At 27.7% G+C, this 20,482-nt stretch overlaps 1 protein-coding gene across 1 annotated transcript; it reads left to right on the top strand.

Moving 5' to 3' along the window:
* The first annotated feature begins 261 nt into the window (after positions 1 to 261).
* LOC112707967 (beta-galactosidase 6) lies at positions 262 to 11,251 on the top strand. The gene is made up of 18 exons (XM_025760030.3): positions 262 to 470; positions 2,785 to 2,880; positions 2,968 to 3,080; positions 4,012 to 4,078; positions 4,175 to 4,267; positions 4,361 to 4,504; positions 5,256 to 5,350; positions 5,644 to 5,749; positions 6,614 to 6,698; positions 6,953 to 7,071; positions 7,159 to 7,323; positions 7,885 to 8,066; positions 8,161 to 8,252; positions 8,691 to 8,800; positions 9,160 to 9,267; positions 9,384 to 9,491; positions 10,567 to 10,712; positions 10,977 to 11,251. The coding sequence occupies exons 1-18, from the start codon at positions 306 to 308 to the stop codon at positions 11,122 to 11,124; spliced, it is 2,142 nt and encodes a 713-aa protein (XP_025615815.1). The 5' UTR covers positions 262 to 305; the 3' UTR covers positions 11,125 to 11,251.
* The last annotated feature ends 9,231 nt before the right edge of the window (positions 11,252 to 20,482 follow it).

The following is a 20,482-nucleotide window of genomic DNA, read 5'->3' as shown; positions in this document are numbered from 1 at the left end:
CTAACATATTTTATACTTACAAGAATTTATTACAAAATAAAAAATAATATAAAAATCTAATTAAAAATAAAAAAATAAAAAAACTTAATTACAAATTTTATAAAATTATAAAAACTAATAAAATAATTAAACCTAAATATAATAAGTATATAACTATAAATATTATAGGTATAAATTATAAAAATTAAGTTAAATAAAATAATTTTAAATTATTGTATTCTTAACATTTACTTTATATATATATAGGTTTGGTGTATTTATTGGGCAGAGTAGAGAAGGCATTAATATTGTAAGAGGTATTGAAGATGGAAAAGTGGATGGATTTTGTGATGGTGATGATGGTGTCATTATTGACATTCATTGTTGGAGAAGAAGATGGTGTTACATATGATGGAAGGTCTTTACTCATTCATGGCCAGAGGAAACTCCTCTTCTCTGGCTCTATTCATTATCCTCGAAGTACTCCGAAGGTATATATACTTTTTTGCTTTTCTCATTTCCTTTTTTTTTTTCTCTGAAAGTTTTTGGTTTATGGTTCAACTCTCATAATATAATTTGGTTACTCAGTATTATACTCATTTTTTCGACATTGCCATTATAAGAATTTCATTCAATATTATTTCAAGTTTTTTATTTAATTTTTTATTTTTGTTTTTGTTTAAATCTCAATAAGGGGATGGGTTTGATGATGCGTTCATTAGTAAGCATTCCATAAAGAAAAAGGGTTTGGTTTTCTGGTAAAAGGTTGGCTTTAAAGTAATGTCTAAGGATATGTATGTTAACATGAAGCCAAATTTTGAATCTCATAAATTTGGTGGGGTTGTTCAAATTACAAAATCAGGGTAGAGAGAGAGAGGGAGTGTGTAATAACTACTAAGTTGAATAATAGGTTTTTTTTTATACATTATTATACATTAGAAGATAAAAGGTTTTTTTTACATAAATAAGTTAAACAGAAATCAATATGACATTATTTTTCTAAATCAAAATTCAATACATATTTTTTTTCGTTATTTATATAAATTGTCTCAAGATATTTTGGTTTAGGTTAGAACATAAATTAGGAGCGGAGCTAGATAAAATATTAGAGGGCGTTAAAAATATTTATACAATAAAATAATATTAAAATAAAATTTTAAAAAGAGTTAAATTAAAATTTACATATAATTTATATATAAAAAATTAAAATTAGAGGTGTCTTTTGCTCGTCTTTCCTACAATGTAGCTCCGCCCCGACATAAATCGTTTTAGCATGTGATGATTTATAAGTTAAAGTTTTTCTGATGTACATATAAATTGTCATAAAATAGTGTGTTTTTTGTTGTTGTTTTTTGGAATGTCTATTTTCGATACAGTCAATTAGTATAATTTCTATGCAGTCAATACTCAATAGAGTATTTGTTTCAAAAACTTTACTAAACTGACCAATGTTTTTGTTACGTATTAGTTAATAAGTCAAAAGAAATATAATACCTTTTACTAAAAAGAAATAAAATGTTAAAATTCTTAAAAATATATATACTTTCATATTTTTAGTAATTATTTTTAGACTACTTGTTAGCAAAAAAAACATTTCACTACAAGAAAAAAAACTAAGTAAAAATCCATAAAATTTTTCTTTTTCTTTTTCATTATATATAGTGTTTTTATTTATAGTTTTGAATACTTGTTAGGTCTTGCTGAACAATTCACAAGCCATTTGAGAAATTAATGTCATTTTATTATTGCCGGCATAACTGTAGAACTAGCTAGAACCACAGAATGCAAATGTAGCTAGCTAGCACCTAGAAATAACAGCCAAAAATATTATTTATACATTAAAAAAAATTTATTTGATCCCTGAAATTATACTTAAATCTTAATTTAATTTTTAAAATTTTAATTGCTTTAATTTAGTCTCTAAACTTTTTAATTGATTCTGTGACGGAAATTACCGTCGCAGAAACTAACGTGATTAAAATTTGAAAAGTTTAAGGATTAAATTGATGCAATTAAAATTTTAAAGAATAAATTGAGGTTCGAATGTAATTTTAGGACCAAATTGAATATTTTTTCTTAAAATCAGCCCACTAATAATATATTATGTTGGCATAATATATTTATATATTATGTATAAATATATATAATTTAATTTATTTTCAATATATATTTATACTTTAATATGTATTATATACTAATAGTTGATATTAATAACTGATTTTAATGTATACGTAATAGACAACAGCAACTATATAAATATAGGAAGAGAATTCTTTATGAAAGAAGAAGCTCATAATTATTTTGAACTCCATTATTCAATAATTCTACCCATATTTTACTAAATAGTCAATTTAAAATGAAAAAAGTCCATATTTTGAAGCTTGTGATTATTCATTATCCTTTCTAGCTTCATCCTTCCATCTCCTCCATGATCAATATTAAATTATTAACACATGCCCATTTTTCTTTCTTTTCTTTTAAAAAAATCCTTTTAAATTTTTATTTTATTTTATTTTTTTAAAAATGTCCCTTTTACAACAATAAATAAAGCTGTCCCGTAGCCTCTCTTTTCAACCACAAATTAAAGCATGCAATTTTACATTTTTACTATTGTATCACGGATATGAATATATGATATATATAAAGTATGTTAAATAAATATATATAATTTTAAATGGTTGGTTAGTTAGTCAAGTTTTATTAGGTTTGCAACTTGGGGTGTATGAGTCAATTCCTATGCAAGGCTTTTATAATTTGATTATTTTTCATATAAATAATTACATGATTTGAATAAAATTGTTGCAGATGTGGCCAGATTTGATAGGCAAAGCAAAAGAAGGAGGATTGGATGTTATTCAAACCTATGTGTTTTGGAATTTACACGAGCCTCAACCTGGACAGGTAGCTATTCAATATTATACTTGATATAAGAATTTTATTAATTAAAAGTGATTAATTAGAATGTAAATACTACATACAATGCAACAGTATGATTTCAGTGGTAGATATGACTTGGTCAGATTCATAAAGGAAATCCAAGCTCAAGGCTTGTATGTTTGCCTCAGAATTGGACCTTTCATTGAGAGTGAATGGACATACGGGTAATTATATTTAGGTTTAATTATTCTATTAATTATAGATTAGTTTTACTAAATTTATAATTAAATTTCTATAATTTTTTAATTAGATCCCAGAAAGTTTATATTATTTTTAATTTTATAATTAAATTATTTTTTATGTCAAAAATATTAAAATTAATAAAATATTTGTCTCAAAAAATGTGATAAAAAATCTAATTAAATTTTTAATTATAGATACCTTAAATTTGTGAAAAAATATTCAATTAATTCTAACATTTTTATACTGAGAATGATCTCATTATAAAATTAAAAATAATGCAGAAATCTAATTAAAAAAATAAAAACGTAATTACAAATTCAATAAAATTATAAAAACGAACAGAATAATTAAACCTTATATTTATAACAGAGATCGCTTTAATTTTTTATAGCTTCATTACATATGTTAATTAATTAATTAAATATTAATGTTCAAGTTTCATAGGTTATAATTATATATCTTAAAACATTTTCTTTATCAAAGTTCGGTGTGGTAAATCCAATAAGCTATAGTTCAAATGACATAATCTTTTCATACTTATTTAAAGGTTGCGAATTCGAGTTTTTGTATCTTTAAAAAAATAAAAGGTCCAATTTGGTAATTAGTTATTTCACTATTGCAAAAATATAGACTTGTTTGGAGGAGCAAATAAATATAAAATTAAGCAAAATATTCTATCTCATGATAAAATTATTTGATTTTTTATCTACTAAAAAAACGAACAATTATAATAGATTAATAAATAATAAGTACAGAGATAGAAACACAATTTATTTTTGTCTGATTTCTGTATTCATTTTTTCCCCCAAATCACTTATTTTATATATATATATATATATATATATATATATATATATATATATAAGCCTAAAATAAAATAACTAAATCAAAATATTGTTAATAAATATGTAGGGGATTCCCATTTTGGTTACATGATGTGCCTGGAATTGTTTACCGAACAGACAATGAGCCATTCAAGGTACATGCTATTTAATTTAAGGATATAATATAAGACAACATTATAGTATAGGAAAACACATTATAATATGTATATTCCAAAATTCCAATGTCGTAGTTCTACATGCAAAATTTTACAACAAAAATAGTGAACATGATGAAAGCTGAGGGCTTATATGCTTCACAAGGAGGCCCAATTATATTGTCACAGGTATGGTTCCAAGTTATTATTATATAAATTTAATTTAACGAGTTTTAACTTGTTTTTAATTAATCATAACTAATAAAATTAAATTAATGGAAGATTGAAAACGAATATCAAAACGTGGAAAGGTCATTCGGTGTGGGAGGACCACAGTATGTTCAATGGGCTGCAAAAATGGCACTGAGCCTTGACACTGGTGTTCCATGGGTTATGTGCAAGCAAACTGATGCTCCTGGTCCAGTGGTTAGTTTACTTACTCCGTTTATGTTTAATCATTTCATGCTGTCCGAAAAATATCGTGAAAAATAAAAAAATTATAATTTATTTGAGTTAATTTAGTAGTTAATTTATTAATTCGTTTAAATAAGTATTAGAAATTTAAATTCTACTTTTTGCATGTAGCAATTCAATGCAAATGATAAATTTTTAAATAAAGCTCACGATTCATGAGTTAAATCAATAGACAAAAAAAAAAAGAAAGTTATCTAATTATATATCTTTAGATATTTATTTATTTTAATTTCTATAATTTTAAAAATATGTTGGATTTAGTGTTTTGAGGTTAAATCGTTAGTACAGTTTTTACTACGAAATAAGTTAGGTAATATTTATTGCTTCTATTGACATTTTGATGCTAAAACCTAAAAGTATTAGGGTTTAGGAATTAGTGATAAGAGGGGTACTTTGTTTTTAGTAGGAGTCTTAATAATTTTGTAATTCACTAATTAGGAATCATGGAGTATAGCATAGCTAATTAATTGGGCTTCTTAAACATTTAGTTAGGAGTTTGAATTCTCAAAATATATATTAGTTATTACTAAGGAGATTAGTCACCGTTATTAACCTTATATACCTTAGACCAAAATAAAATAGGAAACTTAAAACCTTAATTAGCAATTTTTTTTTTTCAATTGTTGAGTTTCTTGTAAGGTCTTTTATTTATTTTTGTTTTCTAGTCTAAATTTTTCTAAGGTTGTGCATGGTTTTCATGCAGATCAATACATGTAATGGCATGAGATGTGGAGAAACCTTTCCAGGCCCAAACTCGCCCAACAAGCCCAAATTATGGACCGAAGACTGGACTTCTTTGTAAGTTCATCAATTCTTCAAAAAAAAAAATCAATAAATAAATTAATAAAATACATAATCTCTACATAGTTATTCATTTCTTATTCTTTGATCCCAAGAAAAACTACTATATACTATATTGTTTAAGAACCTTTTTTTTGTGTGTAAATATCAAGTCATCATTTCAGACTGATATATATAGTTTATTTATAGATAAATGAATTATTTGACCAAATTACAAATTTATATTATCTAATAAAAAAAGTAATTTCAAGATGATTAACTGTTTCCATTTTTTTACCCTGTTGTTGAAGTTATCAAGTGTATGGTGGGTTGCCATATATAAGATCTGCACAAGACATTGCATTTCACGTCACTCTTTTTATTGCAAGAAATGGAAGCTATGTCAACTATTATATGGTATTCTCACTTTTAAACTCTATTTTGACTTCATATAAGGTCCCCCCCCCCCCCCCTCTTTTAATTTGTATTATATGTCTGTTGGTCCATCCATCTTCTTAAATCTAAAGTCATTTTGCTCTTTCTACAAGACTTTAACCTAAATTTACATTATCACAAATATTTCTCTATTATTATTATCACTATCTTGCTATTTGTATGAAGTTAATAGTTAATAACATTATTTTCCCCGACTCACATGTTGAGGGGGCAATGGAGAAGAATGAGACGGATTTTTGTCATATTTAATCTCGTTCTGTCTTACAATGACTCGATAAAATCTGTTTTGTTCTTACATAAATTAAACTAAAAATATTATAATAATACAATATTTGAGCATATTTTTTAAATTCGACTTTATCCTTGTCTTGCCCAAGATTTCGCCCCCGATCAGATAGGGGTGGGGTGGATACCTGCAGGTCTAGGTTGTATTACTATCTCTACTTATATGTAATTATTTTCGTGTGAAATTAATAGTTAAAAATCATTAGATGATAATTTAGTCAAATTTGTCAAATCATCTAACGATTCTTAAATATCAACTTTATACGAAGATAATTGCACGAAAATTTCTACCAAAGAATAATTATTAGATTCTTCACTCTCTACTTAGGAATTGAAACAAATACATTCAATATTTAAAAAAATAAAATAAAATCGTTCTTAGGATACTCTTTAGCCAAATTCTTCAAAATTTTGTAGATATTTTTTTTTCATATAAACACACTCTTTATTAAACCATCTAAACGCACTCTTTATTAAACCACCTTAGGATACTCCTTATATAATGTTCAATTAATTAATGTTGTTTGCAAACTGAAATAGTACCATGGTGGAACTAACTTTGGGAGAACAGCCTCTGCTTATGTTATAACAGCATATTATGATCAAGCCCCTCTTGATGAATATGGTAAGTGTACACCATTAACTATTTTAGTTTAATTGCTTTACATTTAAGAGCTTAAAATTGTTTACTAGATATTCAATTAGGTGTGTTATGACATAGTAAGAAATAACTTATTTTTGAGATAGTAGAAGTCAAAATTAACCAATTTTTTTTTCACATAATAAAACTTGAATACACGTTAATATAAAACTATTTTGCTACCTCAATATATATATATACCTCATTAGAACCTTAATTTTTCCAAAATTTGTTATTAGGTTTGTTGAGGCAACCTAAGTGGGGACATCTTAGGGAATTGCATGCTGCAATCAAGTCTTGCTCTTCAACTTTGTTGCAAGGAGTTCAAAGTAATTTCTCTTTAGGTAAATTGCAAGAGGTGGGTGATCACATTTTCTTTCTCTAAAATGTTTCACTAATTGAAACTTAAATATTTGAACAATAATTCTAGAATAATTTTGAGCAGGGTTATGTTTTTGAAGAAGAACATGGAGGATGTGTTGCATTCCTCATAAACAATGATGGAGTGAATAACACAAATGTCCAATTCCGCAACAAAACCTATGAATTGCTACCTAAGTCAATTAGTATCTTACCAGATTGTCAAAATGTCACATTCAATACAGCAAATGTAAGTAGTAATAAATAACAACAGTGTGTTTTATTTGCGTTTTTATTTTCGATATTTTTTATATTTAAAAGGATAAAGTATATTTTTTATCTTTAATATTTATAATTTTTTTAAATATTTTCAACGTTTAATTATATTCAATTTTGTTCTCAACATTTTTAATTTGTATTAAAATTACTCCTGAATGTTAATTTCATCTAAAATGTTAAGGAGAAAATAAAAAAACACGTTCAGGAATAGTTTTTAAACAAATCGAAAACATTAAAAACAAAATTGAATTAATCGAAAACGTTAGGAATAAAATTGAATGAAATTAAAGATTAGGGATATTTTTAGAAGAAAATATAAATTTTAAAAACAAAAAACATACTTTACCCTGTAGAATTTTATTTTCTATTTTTTATCTATCGTTTTCTTTTTTTTTCATAAAATAAAAAAAATACAAAAAATAAAAATGCAAATCAAACTTATCCTAAATTTTCAATTTAATTTAGTTAAAGATAGTACCAATTTTGTCTTTGGTGATTATCTATTTAATTCATTGTTTAAACCACAATGTAGGTAAATACAACAAACAACACAAGAATCTATTTTAATAGACAAAACTTCAGCTCAATAGATGATTGGGAGAAATTTGAAGATGTGATTCCAAATTTTGATGACACCCCACTCAGATCAAACACTCTACTTGAACAAATGAATACAACTAAAGACAAATCAGATTACCTTTGGTACACTACTAGGTTAGTTATTTAATTTGTCTCATTCATAGTGTATGTAGAATTTGAACAACTAACAAACTTCTTAATAATTAGTTTAATTATTTTATGAATGCAGGTTTGAATATAATTTATCTTGTAGCGAACCAACACTTGTTGTTGAGTCCAGGGCACATGTTGCTCATGCTTTTGTCAACACCACATATATAGGTACCTACAATATTGCATAAGCTTTAATTATCCTGTCGATCCCTATAATTTTATTAAATTTTTAATTAAATCTTTATACTTTTTTTTAATTGAATTCTTGTGTTATATTAAATTTTGTAACTAAATTTTTATTGTGATAAAAATGTTGAAATTAATAAAATATTCTATTAAGTGTTAGACATATTCGTTTTATTTAATAAAATATTTTGTTAATTCTGACGTTTTGATCACAGTATGAACTTAATTATATAATTTGATATGATATAAGGACTTAATAAAAAAGAAAAAGAAGTATAGCTAAAAATTTAATTAAAAATTTAGTAAAATTATAGAACCGCCAGATTAATTAAACGATTGCATAATCACACAATATTATGTTATGAACCTAGCTAGTTTAATTTGAATTATGTGGTTAATTAATTAATTCAAATGTACTAGGTGGAGCACATGGAAATCATGATGTGAAGTCATTCACATTAGAGCTCCCAGTTACAGTGAATGAAGGGACAAACAACCTTTCTATCCTCAGTGTTATGGTTGGACTACCGGTATGTTTATAACAAGGATTTTGATTATGCCATATTTAAACACATAGTAAAAAATAATAAAATAATCTAAAAATTAAAAAATTGACAAAATTGATTAATCGTTGAATAATTCTTCTGTTTCTGTTAATGAAAAAAGTTGATGTAACATTATATAAGATTGTCACATAAGCATCATGTTTACCGTCGTGTTAGACTTTTTTGTCAACAAAAACAAAATTATTTCATGATTGATATTTTTGTCAAACTTTAAAAATTATTTTACGATATGTTTCTTTTGAATACAATTTTAGTTTTTTTTGCTTTTTTTTTTTGGGTAAAAAATGAGTGTAACAATTTTGTGAGGTTGTGTTGATTGAAAGGATTCAGGGGCATATCTGGAAAAAAGATTTGCTGGCTTAAGGGATGTGGAACTCCAATGTAGTGAACAGGAGTCACTTAGTTTGACCAATTCCACTTGGGCATATCAGGTATTCTTCTTTTTTACTCTACTAAATAATTAGTAATTATTAGTTAAATAATTTAAGTAACAGATTCTAAGATGGTATTCATTTTTGTTTTAAACTATTCATGGCTTGCAAAATAGGTTGGATTATTGGGAGAGAAATTACAAGTATATAAAGAACAAAATAGCAATGATACTGAATGGACTCCACTGGAAAATATTACCACTCAGATGCTTGTTTGGTATAAGGTAAATTTACATATGCGATAATGTTAGAGAAATAAAAAAAATTATTTTATTTAATATTTATTAATTATTATAACAAAGTAAATTTTAGTTATTTTCGGCTATTTGTTTTTGTTACTGAATATTTCAATACATGAAGCTTTGCCTCTAATCCAAGAATAATAAGGCACAATCTTTTAAAGTTCATAAAAATTTAATGATGATTGTACAAAAATGCAACATATATAGAAACATGACATGTGACAAAATAATAATTATAGTAAGAGATCATTTATTATGACCAAATTATGTATGTGTGAAAATTCCTCATAAGATTTATGGTTTATTTTGTTTAATTTATTTCAAATCATCAAATGGTTCCATTACATTTATTCACAATCTTTAATGGAAAAAATACTATTATAATATCTAATTAAATGTCTCCTTTTTTTTTGGCTTATAATTTACACATGCATTAAAATTTATAACAGAGTAACTAGGAAGTGTAACTTTGATTGATGACATTGCCGACGAGGGACTCTACAAAATTGATATTTTGAATCAATAAATTATTATTTTTAATTATAAAATGTAAACCAATTTTAATTATAAAAAATAAATATAATATCCGTCAAAGATTGAATTGGGTTAGGTTCACATTTTTTACCTATAATATTTATATTCTTCAATTATATATTTATTGATTAAAGATGTGAATCTCCAAATTGAATATGCAAATATCAAAATAATAATCATTATCTGATTCTATTAAATTGCAGATCGAATCTTATCTGATTTGATAATTTTGTATATCGAATAATATCCATAAAATTTAGATTAGATACGAAATAAATACTACAAATATACGGATATTATTCAATTTCTAATTTCAAAGTGTTAGAAGAACTAGTTAAATTCATTTTACAGAATTATTTTTTTGGTTAGATCTAATCTTTAGTGATGAACATCAAATTAGTTAAATTGTCTATTTATAGTTTTTTTATGATAAAAAATGATAATTTCTTTTATGCAATATTTTAAATTTATAAATTACTTTTTATCTTTAAGAATAAAGAGTAATTGAGAATTGAATTTGTAGAGTACATTTGAAACACCAGAGGGTGATGACCCTGTTGCATTGGACCTAAGCTCAATGGGTAAAGGTGAAGTTTGGGTTAATGGACAGAGCATTGGTCGCTATTGGATCTTATTCCATGATTCCAAAGGCAACCCTTCACAATCAATGTAAGTCATGCAACCAACCAACTTACTCACAATTATTTAATTTCTCGTAAAAATTCAGGTGTAGTTATTTTTACAGTAAAATTATAAATTAAGAACCGTTAAAAAATAATAATTTATTCAAATATTTTAAATTATTTAACGATTTTTAACTAACAATTTCATATAAAAACAACTGCATGTACGTGCATGGGAGTCTTCGATCTCTTTACTTTATATTATAATAAATAAATAATTAATTATATATATATATATGTGTTGGAACAGGTATCATGTGCCACGGTCTTTCCTTAAAGACAAGTCTGAAAATGTGTTGGTTTTGGTTGAAGAAGGTGGTGGGAATCTCCTCTCCATAACCCTAAACACTGTTGTTGTCGCTAATTTTCATCAATCCAGATCTAAATCCTTTGCTTAATGCTAATAATAAATATTCATTTTGTATACTCTTGGATGGTAATTTGTATCTAATGACAATAATAAATATTTAATTATTTTTTAGAATGAATAAATAAAAATAAAAACAAATGATTTTTTATTGTAAACCTCTGCATGTAGGTCCGGATTGATTCTTAATTTGTAAGTGCATGGTGAAGATTGAAGGATGAGTTTAAACTTTAAAGTTGAAAAACAAAAATAAAATGAAGGATATTACAATTTGTTGAAAATAGTCAACATAGAACAAATTTTGCAAATATTTTTGAGAAAGTTGTTATGCTCTCTTTCTTCAAAATGACTATCAAATTCTTGGCTGTAAGCGTTTTTTTTTTAAATATAAAAAAAAAAGAAACGGCAGCAAATTAAAGGGCACGAAAGCGCAAATTCTAAACCGAAGAGTAAGGCACACGAATTCATTGCAAGAAAAATATAAATCTTCATATAAAGCTTAGATCTTAGTTACATAATAAATGATGATCCACTAATCCATATTATTCATTTAGACTACGTTTATTTATAACTGTTAGATATGGAGACAAAAATATAAAGATAAAATATTATATTTAACAGATAAGATTAAATTAATATATTTTATATAAAAAAATTAATTTTTGTATTTTTATTTTTTATACATTATTTTTAGTATTTTATTTATTTTTTAGGTAAATATTAGATCGGTATTCAAAAGAGAATCAGACGCTGATAAAATAATATTTGATTTTTGTTATTGACAAAATGATCTCCGAAAGATTTCGAAATTTGACAAAAACACCCAAACATAAAAAACATGACGTCACATTGAATAAAAAATGCTAATTTGACCATCAAAAGAACTTCAGTGATGGTGATAGAGAGTTTCAATGGCATTTCTCGTGAAGAAGGGGAGAGCTTGATTCGCTAATCTCTTCCCTCACCTCGTCACCCTCAACTCAAAATAAACCTTAATATCTTCTCTCCCCTCCTCCGCTTTAGACTAAGATCACCATGCATTATCGATCACCATGCATTATCTTGGGAATAGCAAGAGAATTGAGAATGGCAAAGAGGTCCGTGGGAAGATGAGAAAAGATGACGTTTAGTGAGAAATTGGAGAGATCGTAGCCTCTGAAATTGAGGACAGAATCCATATAAAAATACGACGACGTTTTGACCTAAAAATAAGAAACCAGAGAGAGAAAGAGTTTGAAAAAGGTGATGTGATTAAAAAATCAAAAGTATAAGAAAATAGAATGCATGTGAATACAGTGGATTATGACCTGTTTCGATTTCAGCAATGTGGAGGTTGATATCATCAACGTTAATGAACTTGAAAGTTGGATTATGACCATGTATGGTGGAGCAAATCAAGTTCGGAAGAAGAAGGGATAGCGGAAGAGGTGAGAGAAGAGATTAGGGTTTTTGGTTGGAGTGAGAAGGTGAGGAAAGAGATTAGTAAATTAAGCTCATTTCTTCGTTGGAAACGTCATCGGAGATTTTTGTCAAATTTTAAAATTTTTTGGAGATTATTTTGGCAATAACAAATATCAGGTACTATTTTGTTAGCACTAAAATTTTTTGGATACCGATTTAATATTTGCAAGAACTAAAGGAAGCCTTAGGATTGAAAAAAAAAATTAAATCCACATTAATATATATTAATGAAGCACAATCAACTTAGATTGATCGAATAGTTAACTCACTTGTTTGCTTAAGTAAATATCGAGAGTTTGAATCTCATTTTGTGCGTGTAGCAACTTATTAATTAGCGACAAATTTTTAAATGAAATTTATATCCACGACGAATTAGTTTTTGATATTTTAAATTAAAAAATGCCATCAACAACCAAAAATTATATTAATGAATCACACTTTTATACGTATTACTTAGACATTAAGAAATTCTAAATGATAATTGATGTATTTATCATTTATGTATGCACACGTAATATAAAAGGCTTTTAATTTAATTAAAGAACAAACAAACAAACTATATATTAAAAGAAGAACGTGGGTGGGATTGGAATGGCAAAACAATAGTTAGGTTGTTGAAAAACATAGATATACAAGATTAGATCCGTCATAAAATAATGTTATGACCCCACATTGAGTGCCTCCATGCAAAGTGCAGACACTAGTCAATTTAAGTTTGGGATTTGGTCCCAAATAGATTTGGAGTACTAAAATCTAAATCTAATCAATTTTTGAGATTTGAGACTTAGGCGCATGCTTACACGCACGCTGTATGTCTTAAGCTTTTAAGAATAACAAACATACAAACAAATAATAAATAAGTAAAATTCAATGTCGGTTCTTGAAGATTTTTTTAGCCGTCTGCCGTGTCTTTTCAATATGATGTATCAGAGACTAATTTATTATTAATTCATATTTTATTTGAAAATTTGTTATTTATTAATTAGTTATTATATATTTATATATATAAAATATAATTTAAATTTTAATATTTATTTAAGTAAATAAATAAACTAATTATTTAACTAACTCAAATTTATTTTTGGATCTTGAAGATTTGTCTTGAGTAAAACAATAAATTTACATTTACATTTTCGATATAAAATTTATTTCGTTTTCTCTATTTATGAAATTTTAAAAAAATAATATTATATTATTAGTAAATATTATTATTTTTATTTAATATTTAATTAATAATAATTTATATTTATATTTGTAGACATTTTATATATAAAAATATATAATTTATATTTATATTTTTTAAAATTTATACACATAAATTAATAAAATTTATTAATTAAAAATAATTTAATATTTATATTAACTAAATAATAATACAAAATATTAAAAATTACTGACTCTTAAAAATTTCTCATCCTAATACAATAACAAATAATTGAGTTTGAAACAATTTATGTATTTTAGTATTAAAAATAAGATGACATATGCTAGAATGACTGGATTATTAGTAATGATATTTTTTAATATTAATTGCAATGCCAATTTTTTCTTCAATATTTATTACTTTTAACAATATTTATCACTTATTAATAAAAAAATATCAAAATACTTTACCTAATAATGAATTTGTAATATAATTACTTTATTTCTTAATCTTTTGTTGTGCATAATCTTGTATTTTTAGGTACAGCACAATGTTGTATTAATAATATAGATATATAACAAGTTACTTAATAAATAGTTCATTTGGTAAGAGAGATAAATTATAAAATTCAATTATAAATAACCTAAAATTACTAAAGTGACATTAATTTTGTAAATATATTTATTTGGTATATTTATCCACAAAATGAAAAATCTTGGTGCGCAGAGCCTAGTTGTATACAAACTGGCAATATCTGTCTGGTGGGAAACAACACTGCCCACTTTCCAGTTCGGTGGCTCAAATTGGAAATATTAATTTCAATCTAACCAAATTGAATCGAACCGAACCAAATCAAATTAAACCGAATCAAACCAAATCGAACCGACCAACCTAGCTTACCTTGAGCTAATGAGTAATGACTAATGAACTTAGTGAATTACTTAACTCTTTCATCCTCAAATTAATTAATAAAAAAATGATAAAAAGTTTTAATTTTTTAATTCGAAGATAAATAAGTTATTAATTAATTAATTAAAACTATAAAACGTCGTTCATGTGAGACGTTAAAATTTTTATAAAAATTTATTTATTTTTTATATTTTGAACAAAAGAATTTAAATATTTTATGTTTAAAAAAAAATTAATTTTATATTTTTAATTAATTAAAAATTTATTTATTTTTAAGTTAAAAAGTTGATGGCTTATTTTTTTATTATTTAATTTATATTATGTTTTAATATATTTTTTATGCTTATACAATATGAAATAGGAATTTATTTGAAAAATGCTTTAAGATTATTTCTTAAGAAAATGATAACACAAATTTTATTCTTTTAATAATTTGTAATGAGGCTTTATTTTTTATACTAGTAAGATTCATATTATATTTAAGTAATATTATTTTTAATTTTTAATATAATAATATGACTTATTTTAAAGTAATAATATTAACAGTATGAATTTAATTTTGATGTATAATACTACAATTAATATAAAGTAGTTTTATATATGCATTTAATTACGTAACGTCGTATCAGTAAAAATAATTATATTTTATATTGACTGCATGAATAATTATTTAAAAAAACGAATATAATTATACGATTGTATAAAACGTTTTATTTATCAGTGTATTTGTTGTAATTATTCTATAATTAGTACAAATTTGTTTATATTAGGATAGATTTGGTATTAGTATAGATTTGTTTATATTAGGACAGATTTGGTGTAAATTTATTTTGAATAACTTTTATTACCTGTTATTTTCTTTTCTTAATTAGGTTGTAAATAATCTTTATATTCTATATGTAATCATTCTCTATGAAAAAATAATTCAGAAATAATATTCAAAATCTTCTTTTCAATTTGGTATCGGAACTCTCGATTCTGGGGGCTCTACTTCCGCATTTTTCCAGCATTTTTTTAGGCAGCCTTAATTGCTGCAACTATACCTGTTTCGGTGCCCTGCCGTTGTCGCACACCACTATTGGAATTTTTTTTTTCCCGGCGAATTTCTGATGAGACCACCACCATCAGAAGCAGGATTTGTCGATTTGCAAAGTCTAGGAGATTTTGTTACCATCGACCACTCTACACACGATCTCTTTGATTGCTGCCGATTCTTACCAATGACGGATGATAAGACAGCACCTCTCGTTAGCCCCAATGATCTACCGGTGTTACAAGGGTCGTGTTGTTTTGATGGGCGCAACTACCTCCAATGGTCTCAACTGGTTCGCACTACCCTCAAAGGGCAAAAGAAATTAAATCATCTAGAAGGGAACACTCCAGCCATGATAGACCCCAGATATGAAGCCTGTGATGATGAGGATGCTCTTATCATGACCTGATTATGGCATTCTATGACACCAGAAATCAGCCGTAATTATATGTTCTTCCTCACTGTTTAGGAGATTTAGAATAATCTAAGTCAGACATACTCAATGAAGAAGGATACTGTAGCATGTTATGAAATAGAAAACAAGATCTTCAATATCAAGCAAGGGAGCCTCTCCGTAACAGACTACTATGGGACGCTGAATAGTTTGTGGATCGAATTAGATCAGCATCAAAATTTGACTATGCAGTGCATACCTGATTCTACTACACTGACACAATTTATTGAAAGGATACGTATATTTAAATTTCTGTCTAGCTTGCATTCTGAATTTGATCCAATTCGAGTTCAAATTTTGGGTAAAAAAAAATTCTTTTTCTCTCAGAAATTTTTCATATTGTACGAGGGGAAGAAATTCGGAGGTCAGTCATGTTGGTAGGAGAAAATTCTGTTGATGGTTCAACTCTAGCCACTGGCAAAGGTCCTTTAAAAGGTCCATCCCTTTCATATGAAAAGCCTCTCTCAAAGGCTCACCGTGATGATCGCTGGTGCAGTTATTGTAGAAAAACGGGTCATACTAAGGACACATGTTTTAGACTTCATGGAAAGGAAAAGGTCCTCGAATGTATTGGAGGATTCAAAGGTGCCATACAAAGATGTGCTAACCACACATTGTCTGACTCTGAAAATGTAGAAAACCCAACTATCTCACAAGCTGCAAAGGAGGCCCCAGCCCTTAGCTCCATTTATGTGGTCTTATGGACTCACTTAGTAAGACATCTAGCCCTTGTGCTTTAACCATGACTGGTAAGAGTTCTAGCTTCTTATCCTTTAATGCTCCTCGCACTGAAAGTACCTGAATTGTAGACTCTGATGCTACAGATCATATGACACCTCATTCCCTTTCTTTTTCATCTTACACTAATTTATCTGGTCACAAACAAATCACTGTTGCTTACGGTTTTCATATTCCTATTACTGGATATGGTAACATCCACCTTCAACCTTCTATCCATTTAAAAAATATGCTTCATGTTCCAAAATTATCTACTAACATCTTGTCTATTCATAAGATTATCAAAGACTTAAATTGTGATGCAACATTTTTTCATACTCATTGTGTATTTGAGGATCTTACCATAGGGAGGACGATTGGAAATGCTAAAGAACAGGACGGGTTATACTACTTACCACATGAAAAGAATACCACACAAAAGGCACTTAATTCAAATCATCAGACAAATATATCGTCCTGGACAAACTCTCAGATATGGCTTCAGCATAAATGTCTTGGTCATCCTCCATTTAGTACCCTAAAGTCTTTATTTCCTTTTTTATTTACAAAAGTGTTTGTCGAATCTTTTTAATGTGATATTTGTCAATTAGCTAAACATCATCGGGCTACTTTTTTTCCCAGTAATAATAAAAGTTCTAAACCTTTTGATCTTGTTCATTCTGATATGTGGGGACCTTCAGCTATTAGTAATATTTCTGGTGAAAAGTGATTTGTTTCTTTTATTGATGATTATACTCGAGTTACCTGGATATTTCTCATGAAAGATAAGTCTAAAGTTTTTCACTTGTTTGAAAATTTTTACTAAATAGTTCGAACACAATTTGGAAGCCTGATTAAGAGATTATGTTCTGATAATGGCAGAGAATATGTGAACCAAAACTTTTTCAAGTTCTTCAAGGATAATGGAGTTATTCATGAATTGACCTGTGTAGACACCCCTCAATAGAATGGGGTGGCAGAAAGGAAAAATCGTCATCTTCTTGAGGTTACTCGAGCATTAATCTTCCAAACGTCTGTTCCTAAGTCTTACTAGGGGGAAGCTGTCCTAACGGCCACTTATTTGATTAATAGATTACCATCTCGGGTTCTAGACGATGTTAGCTCTGCTTAATTTCTGACCAAAATTTACCCCTCTATCCCTATTATGAGTGGTCTTCAAAGTCGTATTTTTGGTTGTCCTATTTTTATTCATATTCATAGTTCTCATTGAGTTAAGTTAGATCCTCAGGCAATCAAATGTATCTTTATAGATTATGCTTCAAACAAAGAGATATAAATGATATCATCTTCAAAGTCATAAATTCTATATCTCCAAGGATGTCACATTTTATGAGTTATAGTCCTTTCCTAGTTCTCAGTTTCAGGGGGAGAGTATTCCAGAAGCTGAGTTCTTTGAGTCGTCACCTTTTTTCTGGTTGCAGAATTTTACTTCTCTGAAGGATAACAAAGACCCTGAATCAGCATCACTACCAGAAAAGAATAATGAGGAGAATAATGAAGACATATTTTTTGGAAAACAATATCAACAAAGACAGCGAGAACCCGTCCTGGTCAAACAACAACTTCATTCGTCTGAACTGGAGGTAAAACTTCATACTATTGAGACCCTTGACACCTTAAATACCACTTGTACAACTAACCTAGATGATATACCTATTGCCATGAGAAAAGAAAAAAGATCCTGTGCAAAATATCCTTTTTCCAAATTTGTGTCAACTAAAAATATTTTTGTACAGCACTAGAATTTTCTTTCAGCTATTGATTTTGTCAGAATTCCTACATCAGTACAAGAAGCCTTAAAAGATGAGAATTGGGTTCGAGCTATGAATGAAGAAATGGGTGCATTAGAAAGGAACGAGACTTGGGAGATTGTAGAGAGACCAACGGACAAAAAAACAGTGGATTGTAGGTGGATATACACAGTTAAATATCAATCTAATGGTACACTAGACAGGTATAAAGCAAGGTTGGTTGCAAAAGGATATACCCAAATTTATGGGATCGATCACAAGGACACATTTGCTCCGGTGGCTAAAATGAATACCATCAGGATTATCCTCTCTTTAGCAGCACACTTTGGTTGGGAGATGCATCAATTTGATGTTAAAAATGCCTTCTTGCATGGAAGTCTAGAAGAAGAAGTGTACATAGAAATTCCACCAGAATATGATATCACTAGTGAAGGAAATAAGGTGTGCAGACTAAAAATGGCTTTGTATGATTTTAAACAGTCACATCGTGCCTGGTTTGGAAGATTTACTCAAACTATGATATTTTTAGGGTATCGACAAAGTCAAGGTGATCATACTTTGTTTATAAAACATTCACAAGAAGGCAAACTCACTCTACTCTTGGTCTATGTAGATGATATGATTATTGCAGATGATGATGAGTTAGAAAAACATACTTTGAAAGAAAAGTTAGCCACTCAGTTTGAGATGAAGGATCTTAGCAAGCTAAAGTACTTCCTTGGTATAGAGGTTGCTTACTCTAGATAAGACATCTTTATTTCCCAAAAAAAATATATCCTAGATCTCCTCAAAGAGATTGGTAAGTTGGATTGTAAGATTATTAGAGTGCCCATAGAGCAAAATCATAGAATTGGAAATGATGAGGAAAGCCCAAAAGTGAAGAAGACACAGTACCAGAGGCTTCTGGAAAAACTCATTTACTTATCACACACTAGGCTTGACATAGCCTATGCAGTTAGTATGGTTAGTCAATTCATGCATGATCCAAGAGAGAGATATTTGCAAGCTGTAAACATGATTATTCAGTACTTGAAAGCCTCTCCAAGGAAAGGATTGCTATTCAAAAAGGAAGGGATTTTATCTATAAAAGTATATACTGATACTGACTACGCAGGAACAATTATTGATAGGAGATCGACCTTAGGATATTACATGTTCTTAGGTGGAAACTTGGTGACATGGAGGAGAAAGAAGCAAAATGTAGTTGCAAAATTAAGTGCAGAGACGGAATTTAGAGCCATGGTCCAAAGGATTTGCGAATTATTATGGATGAAGATCATACTCGATGACCCCAAAGTAAAGTATGAAGCTCCTATAGAACTAGTTTGTGATAATAAGTTTGCCATTAGTATTGCACACAATCCAGTTTAACATGACCGAACAAAACATGTAGAAATAGACCGACATTTCATTAAGGAGAAATTGGACAATAGTCTTATAGCCACCAAGTACATCCCTTCAAAACTCCAATTGACAGATATGTTCACTAAGGTAGCGTTTGGTGGAAAGACAGAGACAGAAACTAAGAGACAGAGATTGAAATAAATCTCAATATTCTGTTTGGTGTAAAATGGGAGACAAGAATTGAAACAAGAATAAAACTCTAATTTAATTTACACAAAGGGTAAAATTAAAATTAATTAATTGAAATGAAAGTATTTTAGGTATAAAATGTTATTAAAGTTTCAGTTTCTATCTCTAAAAATTTCAGTCCCCTGTATCCCTACTTTCTGGAGGTACTGAAATACTGAAATTTTGGAGACAAAAACAGAAATTTTAGTACCAGTCTCTGAACCAACAAACACGATACTGAATCTCAGTCTCTATCTCAGTACCTCAAAACAAACGCTACCTAAGGGACTTCTTACAGAGCACTTCAAAAACCTTACTTATAAGTTG

This window comes from Arachis hypogaea, chromosome 8 (assembly GCF_003086295.3).
Source record: "Arachis hypogaea cultivar Tifrunner chromosome 8, arahy.Tifrunner.gnm2.J5K5, whole genome shotgun sequence".
Lineage (NCBI taxonomy): Eukaryota > Viridiplantae > Streptophyta > Magnoliopsida > Fabales > Fabaceae > Arachis > Arachis hypogaea.
This window is presented reverse-complemented; position numbering and strand designations above follow the sequence as displayed.